The 16255-nt window shown below is 42.3% G+C and overlaps 1 protein-coding gene across 1 annotated transcript in view; it reads left to right on the top strand.

Moving 5' to 3' along the window:
• Positions 1-16255, top strand: part of PTPRT (protein tyrosine phosphatase receptor type T) — a 557720-nt gene that overhangs the window by 383343 nt on the left and 158122 nt on the right. The window contains exon 10 of the mRNA XM_042783611.1: positions 13857-14005. Within this exon, the coding sequence (XP_042639545.1) occupies positions 13857-14005 (149 nt within the window). The remainder of the gene's footprint in view (positions 1-13856; positions 14006-16255) is intronic.

Below are 16255 nucleotides of genomic sequence, written 5' to 3'. Positions count from 1 at the left end.
CTTAGGTCAGCCTGTTGTTGTTGTTGTTATGTGCTGTCAAGTGGACTGATTCATAGCGACCCCTCCTTGGGTTTCTGAGGCTATATCACTATGGAAGTAGATTGCCCCATCTTCCTTCCCAGGAGTGGCTGGTGGGTTTGAACCACCAGCCTTCTGGTTAGCAGTCAAGTGCCTTAGGCACTATGCTACCTTTTAACAGTAGTTGCCTAATAATGGGACAGGAAGTGTGATGCAGTAAGCCTCCCATCATGGGGAATGGACCACACCCTACCTTGGATACTACTAGGGAAGTCAAGCTTCCCTGAGCAGTTGACCCCTATGCTGAGATACTATAATTTCCCCCCATGGTCTCCCCAGACCTTTAATGGACTTGCCTTCCACATACAAAGAGCCTGAAGCAGTAGACAGAAACAGTATCCATGAACAAAAAAAAAAAAAATGCAGACCAGACTTATCTTTCCATCACTTTATGATTGCACATTAAATTCAATTGCTTTCTTTAGAAGACTGGTGTTGGGACCTGTCATCTCCAGCCCAGTGCCATCCATTCTAGCTTTCCCCAGGAGTGCAGACAGACCAGCCGCCTTCCTAGTGTACACTAATTAATTTATCTCATGCTTGTGATTTTACGGCGCTTAAGTGCTGGAGCATTTCTGTTTATTCTTCTCCCTGCAAAGCACCTCACGTTGCATAAAGACCATGAATCTCCATTGCAAACGCCGTCTGTCTTGGGCTGGAGAACAGCCCGCTGGCTGCCTGTTGTTGTCTTGCTGGCACTGCCTCTTACAGCCAAAGTAACACATCCATTAATTTATCCCTAATGACATTTTGACATTCCAATCAGTTCATCAGATGTTCCTTCTACGAGACTTCTCCCGCATGGCCAGGCCAGGGTGCCAGGCCACTCCTGATGCATAATGCATGAAACCAGTGCTCTGCTCAGCACCCTCTGATAGACAGGTGCATCTGCTGCTCATGGGCTGCGTGCTCCTAACTGCCCTAGCTCCCCAAGTGATGTTACTGATGGCTTCAGAGACTACTTCTGTGCTTCTAGCTTGCTGTGTTGGGGGGAAGCTGTTCAGCACAGAGAAGGAGACCTGGATTCATAAACTCGTACCCAACAGTGTTATTGGGGGCTCCAAACAAACACAAAATCAAAAACATTGCTATCAAGTCAATTTTGACTCATGGTGACCCCCTGTGTATCAGAGTAGAACTATTCCATAGGGTTTTCTTGGCAACAATCTTTATGGAAGTAGTTTGCCAGCCTTTCTTCCATGAAGCCACTGGGTAGGTTTGAACCACTAACCTTTAGCTTATCAGCCGATTGCAAACCACTTGCACCACCCAGGCTGCCTGGGGGGAGGGGCAGGTTGTATCAAACTCCCAACACAGTCAAAGGACTTAGAGAAACTTGAATTCCCCTGCATTTGGGTGGCAGAAGGACCTATAGCAAACCTGACATCTTAAATTTTGTTATTATGCTGTTACTACTGAAAACAAGGATTGCAAAGACATTTTGATAACAATAATCGATATCAAAGTAGAAAGGAAAATTGCCCTTAAGACATGCAACCTAACACATCAACCATCCACACATCACTATACTTTCTCATAGTTGTAATCACAATGTACATGCCATTTTATTTTCTAGTTGTTTTTTTTTAACATAATGTAATCCAGTTAGCATTTTTCCATGTTGTTACATAGTTTTCATTTTTAATAGCACTCCATCATTTTAATAGCTGCATAATATTCCATCCAGGGATTCATCATAATTTACTGAACCAGTCCCTGTTCTTAGACATTTACGAGGCTGTAACCGATCATTTGCTAGTAAAGAGAAGCAGCAGTGCTGGGCAAGAGAGAGAGAGCAGGGCTCTGCAGGCTGAAAAGCTGGACGCTCAAAGCCCCCCTGTCCCTTTATCCATTTCATGAGTTTAGGATTAACCCTCTGGACCTTGAATTCCTTTTCTATAAAACCTAAAGTGATCATGACCATGTGGTGGTATTGTGAGGATTACAGAGGTTCTTAAGGTACCAAACACATAGTAGGTATCTTCTCAACTGGGGGCAAATCACTATGAGTCAGACTCAACTTGATGGTAGTGGTTTTTTTTTGGGGGGGCGGGAGGAGGCAGCTTGCACACCAGGGGATGTGTGGCATTGTCTGGAGACATTTTTGATTGTACAAGCGAGAGTAGGGGAAGCCAGCAAAGGAAGCTTCATGCCAAAGGTAGATATGTTGTAGGTCCTTAGCTGAACATGACATGAAGTAACACGGAATCTCAGAGAACATTCTGAAGCCTGACTGTGAATCCCAGCCTTGACTCTTAAAACCTGGGGACTTTCTGTGAGTTACTCCACCACTCTTTCATCTGTAAAAAGAGGAATAGTAATATTGCCAACTGCAAAGAGTCATGAGGAGAATTAAAGGAGTCCATGCACCATGTTTGTAAAAGCCTACAATAGTGCCTCAATGAGCTGGATTGGCACAGTGGCTGCAATGATGGACTAACGCATAGCAATGATTGTGAGTATAGTGCTGGACGGACCAAGCAATGTTTCATTCAGTTGTACATAAGGTCTCTCTGAGTTGAAATAGACTCAATGGCACCAAACAACAATAGTGCCTAACCTATAATAAGTGCTATGAAAATGTTTATTAATAAATCAAAATAGTACTCATTTTATTTATGGTCTCTTTAAAAAAAATCAGTTCTTACCATGTGGTTCTTAGATGTCAACTCCCCTTTATAGGGAAATCAATATCTAAAGAGGGGAAAAGACATATCCATGGCAACTCAGTGAGGCATTTGGAGACCTGGACCTAACACCCAAGTCTCCTTCCTCCTAGTTCTCCACTTACACTAATGAAACATGACATGGACACTTCATTCATTCAGAAAAGCTGAAGAAAGGGTCCTTCTACATCAGTGATTCTCAACCTTCAGCAATGCCTGGAGGACTTGTTAATCACCTGGTTTCTGATACAGTAGATCAAGGCTGGGGCCAGAGAATTCCTATTTGTAAGTTTCCAGGTGAAGCTGATGCCACTGGTCTAGAGACTGCACTTAGAGACTCAGCGGCCTACAGCATTGGTGCTCAAAGTTGGTGGCACATTCTAATCATCTAGAGAGCTTCTAAAAACCCAGATGCCCACATGACACCCTGTTGTGTTGTGTTGTGTTGTGTTGTTGTTGTTATGTGCCATCAAGTCGGACCTGACTCATAGCGACCCCTCCTTGGGTTTCCAAGGCAGTATCACTACGGAAGTAGATTGGCCAACCTTCCTTCCGAGGAGTGGCTGGTGGGTTTGAGCCGCCAGCCTTCTGGTTAGCAGTCAAAACCTAGTCCAATTAAATTAGAATCTCACCAGTAAATTTTAAAGCCACACCCTGCCCTGGCCCAGTGATTTGTGCGGCCAAGTTGACAAGCACTGCCCTGGAATAATGAATGTCTTAGAGAAAAGCCGTTCTTCAGGGTATCTGCTTTAAAGATTCTTATTTGATAAATAATTAGGTTATTTTACACCACTCATATGGCAGTTTGTTGTACAGTGGAGGCTTGCATGTTGCTGTGATGCTAGAAGCTATGCACTAGTATTCAAACACCAGTAGTTTGAACACCATTGTCCACCAATGGTGGACAGGTTTCAGAAGACCTTCCAGACTAAGACAGATTAGGAAGAAAAGCCTGGTGATCTCCTGCAGAAAAACTGGCTCGTGAAACCTTATGAATAGCAACAGAACACTTTCTGATATAATGCTGGAAGATGAGCCCCTCAGGGTGGAAAACACTCAAAATACAATTGGGGAAGAGCTGCTGCTTAAAGTAGAGTTGACCTTAATGCCATGGATGAAGTAAAGCATTCAGGACCTTCATTTGCTGATGTGGCACGACTGAAAATGAGAAGAAACAGCTGCAAACATCCATTAATAATCATACTGTGGAATATATGAAGTATGAATCCAGGAAAATTGGAAGTTGTCAAAAATGAAATAGAATACTTGAATATCAATATACTGGGCATTAGTGAGCTGAAATGGGCTGGAATTGGCCATTTTGAAAGAGGCAACCACATAGCCTATTATTCCGGGCATGACAAATTGAAAAGGAATGGCACCACGTTCATTGTCAAAAAGAACATTTCAAGATCTGTCCTGAATTACAACACTGCCCAAACCAAACACACTGCCATCAAGTCGACGGCATAACGACTCATAATGAGCCCCCCTGGGTTTGCAGGGTGGTAAATCTTTGTGGGAGTAGATTGCCCAGTCTTGCTTCCCCGGAGTGGCTGGTGGGTCTGTTTAGCAGTCAGATGCCTTAGGCACTGTGGTACCAGAGCTCCTTACAACACTGTCAGTTATAGGATAATACCCATAAGCCTACAAGAAAGACCAGAATAATTCAACTATTATTCAAATTTACACACCAATCACTAATCCCAAAGATTAAAAACATTGAAGATTTTTACCAATTTCTGCAGTCTGAAATTGATCAAACATGTAATCGAGATGCATTAATAATTACTGTTGATTGGAATGCAGAAGTTGGAATCAAAAAAGTATCAGTAGTTGGAAAATATGACCTTGCTAATAGAAATGACACTGGATATCGCATGATAGAATTTTGCAGGACCAATGATTTATTCCTAGCAAATACTTTTTTTTTCGACAACATAAACAGCAACTATACACGTGGACCTTGCTGGATATAATACACAGGAATCAAATTGACTACATCTGTGGAAAGAGGTTATGGATAAGCTCAGTATCTTCAATCCGAGCAAGACCAGGGCAGTGCTTCAAATTGGTTCATTCCAGTTCAACACCCTGCTGAGTTTGCCTTTCCTCTCCTTCACTCAGGTAAGAAGCAAAGGTCAGAATGACCTCAGAGTGAGGTGGTAGAGAAAAGTCTCTCAATGACCACAACCATTGTCCCTGCTTGTCAGAAACTGTAAACTTTGGGTTGCTATATATCATACCAAATTACAGATAACCCTGCAAAGAATGAGAATTTCGGAGCACTTAATTGTGATCATGTGGAATGTGTACATAGACCAAGAGGCAGGCGTTCAAACAGAACAAGTGGATATTATGTGGTTTCAACTCAGGAAATGTGTGCATCAAGGTTGTATTCTTTCACCATACTTACTCAACTTTATGCTGAGCAAACAATCTGAGAATCTGGACTATGCAAAGAAGAATACGGTATCAGGATTGGAGGAAAACTGATTAACCTGCAATATGCAGATGACACAACATTTCTTGATGAAAGTGAAGATGACTTGAAGCACTTACTGATGAAGAACAAAGACTACAGCCTTCAGTGTGGATTACATCTCAATAGAAAAACAAAAATTCTCACAATTGGACCAATAAGCAACATCATGATAAATGGAGAAGAGATTAAAGTTGTCAGGGATTTCATTTTACTTAGATCCATAATTAACACCCTTGGAAGCAGCAATCAAGAAATCAAATGATCTATTTGCATTGAGCAAATCTGCTGTAACCAAACTAAACCAAATTCATTGCCATCAAGTCAATTCTGACTCATAGTGACCCTGTAGGACAGAGTAGAATTGCCCTATAAGATCTGCAAGGCTGTGAATCCTTAAGGAAGCACACTGCCACATCTTTCCCCTGTGGAGCAGCTGGTGAGTTTGAACTGCTGACCTTGTGGTTAGCAGCCAAGTACTTTAACCACAGTGTCACCAGGGCTCCAAAACTTGCTGGAAAAGACCTCTTTAAAGTGTTAGAAAACAAAGATATCACTTGGGGAACTAAAGTACATCTGACCCAAGCCATGGTCTTTTCAATCACCTCATATGCTTGGGAAAGCTGGACACTGAATTAGGAGGACTGAAAAAGAATTGATGCCTTTGAAATATAATGTTGATGAAGAATTTTGAATATACCATGGAGTGCAAGAACAACGAACAGATCTATTTTGGAAGAAGTACAGCCAGACTGCTCCTTAGAAGGGAGGGTGGTGAAATTTCATTTTACATATTTTGGATATGTTGTCAGGAGGGGCCAATCTCTGAAGAACGTCATGCTTGGTAAAGCCAAGAGTCAGAAAAAAAAGGGAAAGACTCTCAGTGAGATGGGTTGACACAGTGACTACAACAATGAGCCCAAATACAGCAATGTGAAGGATGGTGCAGGACTGAGCAGTGTTTTGTTCTGTTGTACATAGGGTTGCTATGAGTCGCAACCAACTGGATGGGACCTAGCAATTACACAACAGTAGAACTGTAACTCACTGCCGTCAAGTCAGATCCGACTCATAGTGACTCCTCCTTGGGTTTCCAAGGCGGTATCACTACGGAAGTAGATTGCCCAATCTTCCACAATAATGAAGTTATTTAAATGAACACCGATGTTCCTTGTATTTAAGAGATCTGATTACCAAAGAGTGTTTATTGAGTACTTACTATGTACCATGGATTGTGCAAAACTGTTTGCATGCAACATGTACCATCTAATTCTTACAACAACTTCATTTTAGTTTGTTGTTAGTTGTCGTTGAGTCAGCTCAGGCTCCCATGACCTTGTGTATAACAGAATGGAAGGTGCCCTGGTCCTGTGCTGTTTTCATGATCGCTGCTTCGTTTGAGTTCATTTTGTGAGTCCTACTTTACTTGCATTATTCAGCTTTGAGGAAACTGACCCACAGAGGGATGGGTAAAATGTGCAAGAGCTGACAGGGCAAGTGAGAGACAGAGTGAGATGTGGATGCCAGACTCTCTGTCACCAAAGCCCATGTGTTAATTGTGATGCCATCCTGTATCCACATATCAAGGGAGGCACTGTGTTCTCCTTTAAATCCTTCACATATCCACAACCTCCTTTATACTACTGACTCAGGTGCAGTTCATCCCAGCTTTTTTCTCAGCAGCAGTAATTCTGAGTTAGAGGAACTTGGGTTATTCAAGTTTGTTGCTCTCATAAGGGGCTAGAATCATGTGTTCATGGATTAGATCTGCCCTTCTAATTTCACCCTGAGAAGAGAGGTGGAGGCATGTTGGGCAGGCACCCTGAGCTGACAGATAGGAAGCAGGGCTCTGGGACCTATGCCTTCCACTGACACACTGTGTGCCAAGCAAAGTCCCTCCTCTGTCCAGGTCTCAATTGTTTCTTCTGTAAACAGAAGGATGGGGCAGGGTGACCTGCAATTCCCTTCCAATTCTGATATAGAACTGTCATCAAAGATCCAATCACAGTAGCACAGAAGCATCGTGGCTTAGAGAGTGCGATCCCAGCTTTTAATTGGAGTGGGCCCCTGCTCTATGTCTCCTTTGTCAACTTCCCATGGCCTTAGGCACGTCTCTGGCTCCAGGGTCCACTCTTCATGATTTTCTAAGTAAGTCTGTTCAGAGCTGTCAGTTAAGGGTGGGCCAGAGAGAAAACCTCATGGGGAACAGTGCCCTGATTTGTGTCTCCCCCGGAGGGTAGGCATGGCTCTTCATACCAGGCTAAAACCCTAAGGGAAAATCCAGGAGACTCCTTGTTCCAGCCCAGAAAAGAGTCAAAAGTTTTGCAGAAATATGCTTGCACCTTCCGCCATCTTTTCTCCAAGTGGTTTCTCAGTCTCTACTAGAACTCTCCCATTGACAACGAGCTTATTACTGCTACTGGTACAAATATCTGTTAACAAATTAATGTACAAAAAAAAAACTACTAATGTTGCTTCATGAGGAGAAGTCTCCTAAGAGTAGGGGACATTTGACTTAGGCCTTACAGGGTAAAGGGAAGATTGTCAAGGAAGAAAAATGGGAAGGGCAATTCAGGCAGTAGACACTTTCTAAAGAGAACCAAAGGAGCTCTGGTGGTGCAGTGGTTAAGCACTTGGCTCCTAACCAGAAGGTCAGTGGTTCAAACCCACCAGTTGCTCTGTGGAAGATGTTACAGTCTGCTTCCATAAAGATTTACAGCCTTGGAAACCCTCTGGGGGCAGTTCTACTCTGCCTGACAGTGTTGCTATGAGTCAGTATTGATTTGACAGCAAAGGGTTTGGTTTTGGAAAAGAGACTCAAGCAGTTCTACTTTGCTAGAAATTTCTTCCTTGTGTCAAGCCAAACTGGTCCCACTTCTGCCCCCTGGTCCCACACAGAGCCAGAGGTCAAATGTATGAAAAAAGCATACCTGAGTATTCTGTCTCCATGAGAAATATCCCAGGCTCTGTCACACATTCCTTACATAGCATGATTTCAGAATACTCACAGCTTGTCATCTCTCTGCTGAGTCATTCCACAAGCCACTATCCCCTACACAGAGTGGTGCTCCGAATAAATTACTGGATTCATGGTCCATCCTGGACACATCTCCTGCCACTTTCCTCCTCACTCAGTTAACAAGCAAAGGTCAGCGACACCTCAGAGTTAGGTGTTAGAGAAAAGTCTGGCAAAGGCTGAGCCACATCATATTGTCCCTACCTGTCAGAAATGGTAAACTTCAGGTTGCTATGTCTTAAAACATTCTTCAGCTCTGGAAATGTCCCTTTAGAGGAATAAATAGGCTTGTTTTCACCAGCTTTTGGTACCCTCTGCTGGTGAAACTGTATGACCCAATTGGCAAGAATCTCAGAATAACTGGAGGAAAATGATCCCAGCTCAAGAAGTTGCAGATGCTTGAGTCTTGAAGGCTGTGAGGATTCCATGAATTCTGCAGCCATCCCAGAAGTTGGGACTACACCTGTTTACTACGCTGTTATCTGACATTTCACATTTACAACAGTAGTGAAAAAAATCTACTATCTAATAATTTTGCACATTAACAATGTGCATCTGGAAGTAATGAATGCTGAAGTGTGAAGCAAGAGTAGCACTGGTTGTGATGGTTAAGCTTGTGTGTCATCTTGGCTGAACCATGATTCCCAGTGGTTTAGCAGTCATGTAATGATATAATATGGCAGTTATATAACGGTGTAATCGTCCTCCACTTTCACATAACACTGATTTTCACATAACGACCTGGTCTTTAGAACCTAACCATGTCAATAAGTGAGGAGTGGGTGTATTTTATGAATTATATATATTTTTTGTTATTGTTTTGTTTTTTATAAAATTACATAGTTCTGGCTATGCTATGTGTTCTGCAAAAAAATAATCTCTGACTTCTGTGAACATTCTATTTATTTGGCAAACATTCTAAGAGCTCTGTGAAGGGTACAAGAATGACATGCTAAGTTGTTAGCCAAAAAATATTCATAGGTACAACTATTCCAGGTTACAAGCTAATTTCATACAGATTTTTTTTTTGCATGTATCTTCTTTTAATATAATTATAATTTGCACTCAGAGCAGTATGACAATATTTGTGTGTGCTACCGCATTGCGGGCATTATTCTTTTTTGTAATAGACTTAATGTTTTTAGAGAATTTTTGAGTTTACAGAAAAAAAAAATGTGTGGAAAGTACAGAGAGTTCCCACTTACTCCTTTCTCCACATACTTTTTCTCTTATTAGCATCTTGCATTCCTATGGTACATTTATTGAAATTGATGAACAAATATTGGTGCATTAGTATTCACTCTCTGTATTGTACAGTCTTTGAGCTTTGGCAAATGCTTAATGTCACATGGAAGGGGCATCCTTTTTACACTTCCAATGGATGGCTTTTAAATCTAAATATTTGCAACAAATTTGTCGATCCCCCACTATGTGCCATACACTCAGCAAGAAATTGAAGTAGGTGCAAAATGTCAAAGCCCTTTTCCCAAGAGGCTCTTGCTCACGTGGGCGAGAGAGTTGAATTGCTGCAATATGACGAGACGTGGACATAGCTAACATGTCACTGAGGCCTTCCCTGAGCTCCTGACTGGGTTCAAACAGCTATTGTCTTCCTGATAGCAACAGATATTTCCTTTCTTGTTATTCATTACGTTTGTGCTTGTATATTTATTTCTGCATTTATCTATTTGGTGCTTGTTTGTTTTACTCTGTGTATTCTGTAAGAATTGAGGTCATGTCCAGTTTCCACACAATGGTCTTTTCATATCCAGGAGACTGGTACCTGTGAATCCTCAATGTTTCATCAATACCCCAGTCAACCAAAAGGAGGGAACTACAGTTCTGTCTGGGGGAAGAGAGGGTAGCTTCAAAGGAGAGGTGACATGGGAATTGAGCCTTGAAGTAAGCAGAGGAGGTGGCCAGTGCAGAATAAAGTAGGTGCAGTAAGAAACATTGAGTAATGAGGGTGGTGGGGGAGAGTTAGTGTTTCCTAAGAAGAGCTGTGTGTGGGAGATGAGGCTTAGCTGAAGCCTGGGGGTATCATTTGAAAGTCTTCTAGGTCCTATTCCCAGCTTGGGATTTTCTCCTCTCTTAAAAAAAGAAAGGGAAATTCCTTAAACTCTTTGGTTTTAAGAATGTAAATCCATTTCCCCTGTATTACTGATTGGGTTATATTTAATATTTAAATTTTAAACTCTGATAGATTAGAGACAGACCCCAAACCCATAGTTTTGTATTTTTTTTCTTCTGCATCAACTTGACTTCCACCCTGTAGCTGTGTTTACTTATTTTCAAAACACTCAGATACAGACTTTAAAATGAGTATATGGCATCATCACCATGAACAAGTCGTAAATGTCCACCATGGGATAAATACTAAGGGTGTCATATATCTGTTTTCTTACAATTCAGTTTATTTTTCCATTTTTAAATATCTACATGTTTTGCAGAGTCTCGATTTTTCATTTCTTCTTTTTATCCAGGTGTTCAGAGCTTCCCAAACATATCTGTGAGATGCTATTTTTCATAGATAAAGTGAAGCCTTTTTATTATTATTATTCCTTAGGAAATCAATGATTTGTGCCTAAGACAACCCTCTCCATAGTATTTTACCCTGAAAGGAATGAGATTGGTTGGTAGTTTGGGCCCCAAGGAAATATCAAAGGCTCCCATCCATACTCATTTATAGTTGTAAAGTTAACTCTCTTATCGGATTTCCTTTTATTTCCTGCTGGAGCAATGTGAACTTGGGTACAGGCAATGGATCTGCTGTATATCTTTTCAAATTTATGATTAAGAAGGTCACATATACATTTTTAAACACTTTCCTTTTTGATAATAAATGAAGAATAAAATTTTGAAATGTCATCAGCAGCAGAACTCCTCATTTTTCTTTCATCGTCGTTCCCCTGCCCCTGATTACCTGCAACAGGGAGAGAGGCCCCAGCTGAGTCAGTGCTTCATTTCTTGTTGTTTTTCTGTCTGCCTGGAATAGTTTTACTAGTTAAACACCATGCCTGTGGCCAAAGTATTATAAAGAAAAAATACATTCCTAGCCCTGAGTCCTTCTTTCCTCAGGTCAATTTTTAAAAAATAAAATTTAAAGCCATATTAGGCTGCATTTGAAGAAGTATTATGTCCAAAGTGAGGAAAGTAGAAGCTCCTGCCTTCTTCAGCTAGGTTCTGTGCCTCCGGATCCTCCTGTCCACCCTTCTGCATTCTGCTCTCTGGGTCTGGAGCATGATCGAGATGGACTCCAGGGGAGCCTTTACCTCTGGGCTTCTACAGGTGTTCAGAGAAGGAGGACTGGGGTCAGGGCATTTAGACCTTTGGTTCCCTCCCCGTGAACTCTGCCAAGACTGGCTGGGTCCCTCAAGAAAACAACACCACTCTCTCCAGACGACCTCCTCTTCACAATGCTCTCCTTTTGGGTTCTAGGAACTGCATCTTCAACTTCTTCCTCTGGACTCAAAAGTGGTAAACAGCTCTTCTGTCGCTGGGCTATGGCTTGGGTTCTCCCTTACTCTTTCCACTTTTGTCAGTAGTCCTTTTATAAATAAGCCGGTCAAACTGCCCTCAGTTGAATGTTCTGTCTGTCATTCTTCGGTACAGTCCACATCCATATCATGCAGTTGTTGTTGGGTGACATCAAAGTGATTTTTGACTCATAGCAACTCCATGTGACAGAGTTAGAACTGCCCTATGGGGTTTTCTAGGCTACAGTCTTTATGGGAGCAGATGGCCAGGTTTTTCTCCCACAGAGCTGCCAGGTGGGTTCGAACTGCCACCCTTTCAGATAGCAGCTAAGTGCTTAACTTTTGTGGAACCAAGGCTCCTGGTGGATACTATCAAAGTGAAATAAGCCTAGATGAACTCCTCTAAAATGCTTCTGATGAGACTATGCCCATCATTTTTTTGAAAACCTTCTCTGTCAGGGAGATCATCCCCTCTTGAAACTACCTATTCCATGATCAAGTAGAGTCAACTTTGGAAAATTATTCCCAAAAATTACATTGAATTTGAGCTCTCTGGGATACCTGTTCTTTCCACATTCAGATAAAAGTTACCAAGATTGAATTTGAAGTCATGTCCTCTGAGGAACGGAGCAAAAGACTCAGAGGAATCTACCTTCAAGATATTTAATGCATAGTCCATAATAGTCTTTTGCATAATAGAAGTATACCAATTATATTTATATGAATAAATGTTGAGAAAACTCAGAGGGACCATGTTGGCTTTTTAGAAACACTTCATTAGCTGTCATGTATAAAAGGAGTTAGCCATATTTTTATGCCTCTAACAATAGATCTATAATCAATCAGTTACAGTGTAAGAGAAGTAGATTTCAAATCCATACAAAGAACTTTTTAACCATTAATTTCCCTGCTGAGGTGTCAAGCCTCCCATTTCCCTCTGGGAAAGTAGGTCCATTGGAAAAGTGATGCAGACATTGGGATGAAGTTGGACAAGAAGGCGATGGTTTAAAAGCAAGTCTAGTACTTGCCATGTGTTGAAAGCTCACTTTGTACTAGGAGCTGTGGTCCATGTATTTCATCCATTATTTCACTTAATATCCACAGCCATGTGGAGCTAGGCTTATTAATTTACCACAATGTACAGATGACTTCATACTTCAAAGAGGTTAAGGAACTTGCCCAAGGTCGTTCAAATAACAGATGACAGAGACACAATATGGACCCAGGTCTGCCTGATATTAAAGGTAATGGTTTTCATTGACCTGTGGTCAGTGTCAGAATTATCTGGGGAACTTGGTTGTTGTTGTTGTGTGCCATCTAGTCAGACCCGAAATCCAGGTATATCTCACTTCAATGAGCCTGGGCCTTGATATGCTGTTTTAGCTCTCCGGGTGATTCTCATTTTCTCCAAAGTTTGAGAACCATTGTTGAACACTATTATAAACGTCCTTCTAGTTCCGAGTTTCCCTTATCTATATGGGAAGAGCTTTGCATTGAATTCAGACTAATTTTTCTCCTTTTGAATTCTAAGACTAACTCCACTCCACCCTCACCCACTGCTAACCACTAGCCTCTGCTTCAGTCTCTCCTTGTTTGGTGGGTTCATTTAATGAGATTAGTCTATGCCGAGAAAGGCCAAACTTCATTTTTAATCTCATTCAGAGCCACAAGAATAGACAGATGAGCCTAGGATGGTGAAGGAGGCATCATACAAGTCTCACTATTTTCATCTTCTAAGTTCATGTATAGAGCATGCTCATTGCTAAGGATGAGGCCGGATGAGTATCATGTTTCTGAGTCAATGGAAACTATGGTTTCAGGAGGATGTATCTTTATACCACCTTAACATTGGAGGACACTGTTGTTGTTTTTGTTATTTGCCGTCGAGTCGGCCCCGACTCATAGCGACCCCTCCTTGGGTTTCTGAGGCAGTATCACTACGGAAGTAGGATTGCCCAACCTTCCTTCCGAGGAGTGGCTGGTGGTTGGAGGACACTACTTGACCCTTTTTCTGGGGACAGATGAGATTTAGGGGTTGGGGATGAGGGATGGGGAAGAAGAACAATCTGATCTCCTCAATGTTTTAATACAGCTGGCACCATCTGACTGTGATTTCTCCCCTTGCACATGTCCCAAAGGAAGCTGGCCAAGAAGCAGAAGGAGACACAGAGTGGAGCCCAGAGAGAGATGGGTCCCGTGGCCTCGGCTGACAAACCCACCACCAAGCTGAGCACCAACCGCAATCATGAAGGCTTCTCCTCTAGCTCTCAGGACGTTAATGGATTCAGTAAGTTGAGTCAACTAAGGGGAGATGGACATCTGTTGTCCAGGTGCCTTGAGTTTGACCCTGTGCCTCTTCTGGGAACACCTCATAGTGGTCAGGATCTATAGGGTATGGGTTCAGGATGCTTTCCTGGACTGGTCCAGAATGCAGGTTCTCCCTAGCAAACACATGGGGGCAGGTCCTCCTAACTGCTCATGGACATACACGGGGATAGGTTAAAAATAATAATAAAGAAGAAGGGGGCGATAACTATACCCTTGTTCTCTTTACCTAGTGCCACTCTGATAAGAATATACCACAAATAGGATGGCCTTAACAAACAGTTTATTCTCTCACAGTTTGGAGGCTTTAAGTCCAAGTTCAAAGTGCCAGGCTCTAGGGGCTGGGTGAAAGCCTGTCAACCTTGGGCTTCAGCTCTGCCTCCTGTTCCCAGCACACTGGAGCTAGAGGCTTTTCTTCATTCAGGCAGCTGGTGGCTGCTGAGACTGACAAACCGAAGGTTGACAAGTAAAAGGGCACAGTCCCGATGTTACCAAACCACACAGAAGGCCATTAGTTTAAGTCCACTGAAAGTCCCAAGGTCAGCAGAACATGGCAGACTGCTGAACAACAACACTGCTACATGCAGGGTTCAAGCATGCTGTAAGCTAGAGACCATTCCCAAAGCTGTTTCTTATATCTGAAGCAGACCACATACCCAAAGGCAGCTACTCACAGTAAATTCCACCATGAAGATGATTACCAGTCTTATCATAGGGAATACTATATCCAGCTGCCCAGCCACTCAACCAGGCCCAGCCAAGTTGACACACAAACGTAACCACCACAACCCTTATGAAGAAAATATGCTATATTGAATCAGTTGACTTAAAGTGTTCAAAGTAATACTTCATATAAACCACATAAAGTAGGTGACCCATGGGTTATCACCATCTCTATTTTGAGTGCTTAGGAAACTGAGACTCAGAGAAGCAACTTCTCCAAAGTCCCATAATTGATGAGACCTGGAGCCCATGCTTCCCTCTCCTTGACTATCTCCCACACTGGCCACAGTCAGTGTTCCAAGTGGAATTTAATAAAGGGCCCCAAGTCCCCAGGCAGAGTTAATATAGGCTCTCAGGCTAGTTTAAGATTTCAGGGTTAACCCACATCCAAAGAATCCCAAGACTGGTAACATCTGAGGCTACCTGGTGATCAGTCTCAAGAGAGCTGGCTCTTGTTTTGTCTTTTATTATTATTATTATTATTATATTTTGTTGTGCTTTGGATTCAAATGCACAGAACAACATTTGTTTCACATTTAACAGTTCATGTGCATTTGATTTCACGCCCCTATTACCATCCCCAACCATAACAAACTCTTCTCTCCTCCCCTCCTGTTCCTGTAACTACCCCCTCCATGTATCCTCCTGTCTGTCCAGCTTCCCCTCTACGTGAATGCTGCCCCTCTGGTGCCCCATGGCCGATTGTCCTAAGGGGTGCATCACTCTGGGGTAGATACTCTGCATGTAGGTCTTTCTACTCTTGGGCTGAGAGCCAATCCATGGAAGTGAGTCCAGTTCTAGGCCTGAAGAGTAATTCAGGGCCATGTTTTTGGCAGTTCCATCAGACACTCTCTGACCAGTAATTCTAGTCATTTTTGTTTTTGGATTTTGTTCCACATTTTTCCTCCCACTCTATCCACAATCTCCAGGTTTGATCCCTTTCCGAGTGGTTGGCATTGACAGCTGGGTACCATCTATTTCTTCTGGTCTTGGGATCCATCATATCCTTGAGCTAATTGTTCCAGATGTCTTTGATTTTCTTTACTCTTCTTCAGATGACAGGAGACCAATAGTTGCATCTTAGCTGGCCACTCAAAAGCTTTTAAGATCCCAGTTGCTACTCATCAAAGTAGGTTGTGGAACAAGATTTTTATGTACTATGTTGTGCCAGTTGAGCTTGGTGTCCCCCAAGACTATGGTCCCAAGTCAGCAGGCCTGATGATTCTATTTGGTTGTCTCTGAGAGATTACTCCAATTCTGTCTTCTGTTGCTTCTACAATGTTTGTGGCTAGTTTTGTAGCACAAATGCATATGTAAAATTATCTTCAGTTAAATCTATCCTTGTCTAGGGGATACTGCTGTTCGCTGACACCCACCTGATCTTCTCAGTTGTCTATGCATTTGTCTGTAGCCTGGTGTTTGGTGTTGGTTGTAATGCAGTATTATGCATATACTATCATTTGCCTCTGTTGTCTATATCTGATGTGCA

This window comes from Orycteropus afer, unplaced genomic scaffold, assembly GCF_000298275.1.
Source record: "Orycteropus afer afer isolate SDZICR_OR568_19922 unplaced genomic scaffold, OryAfe1.0 scaffold00020, whole genome shotgun sequence".
Lineage (NCBI taxonomy): Eukaryota > Metazoa > Chordata > Mammalia > Tubulidentata > Orycteropodidae > Orycteropus > Orycteropus afer.
This window is presented reverse-complemented; position numbering and strand designations above follow the sequence as displayed.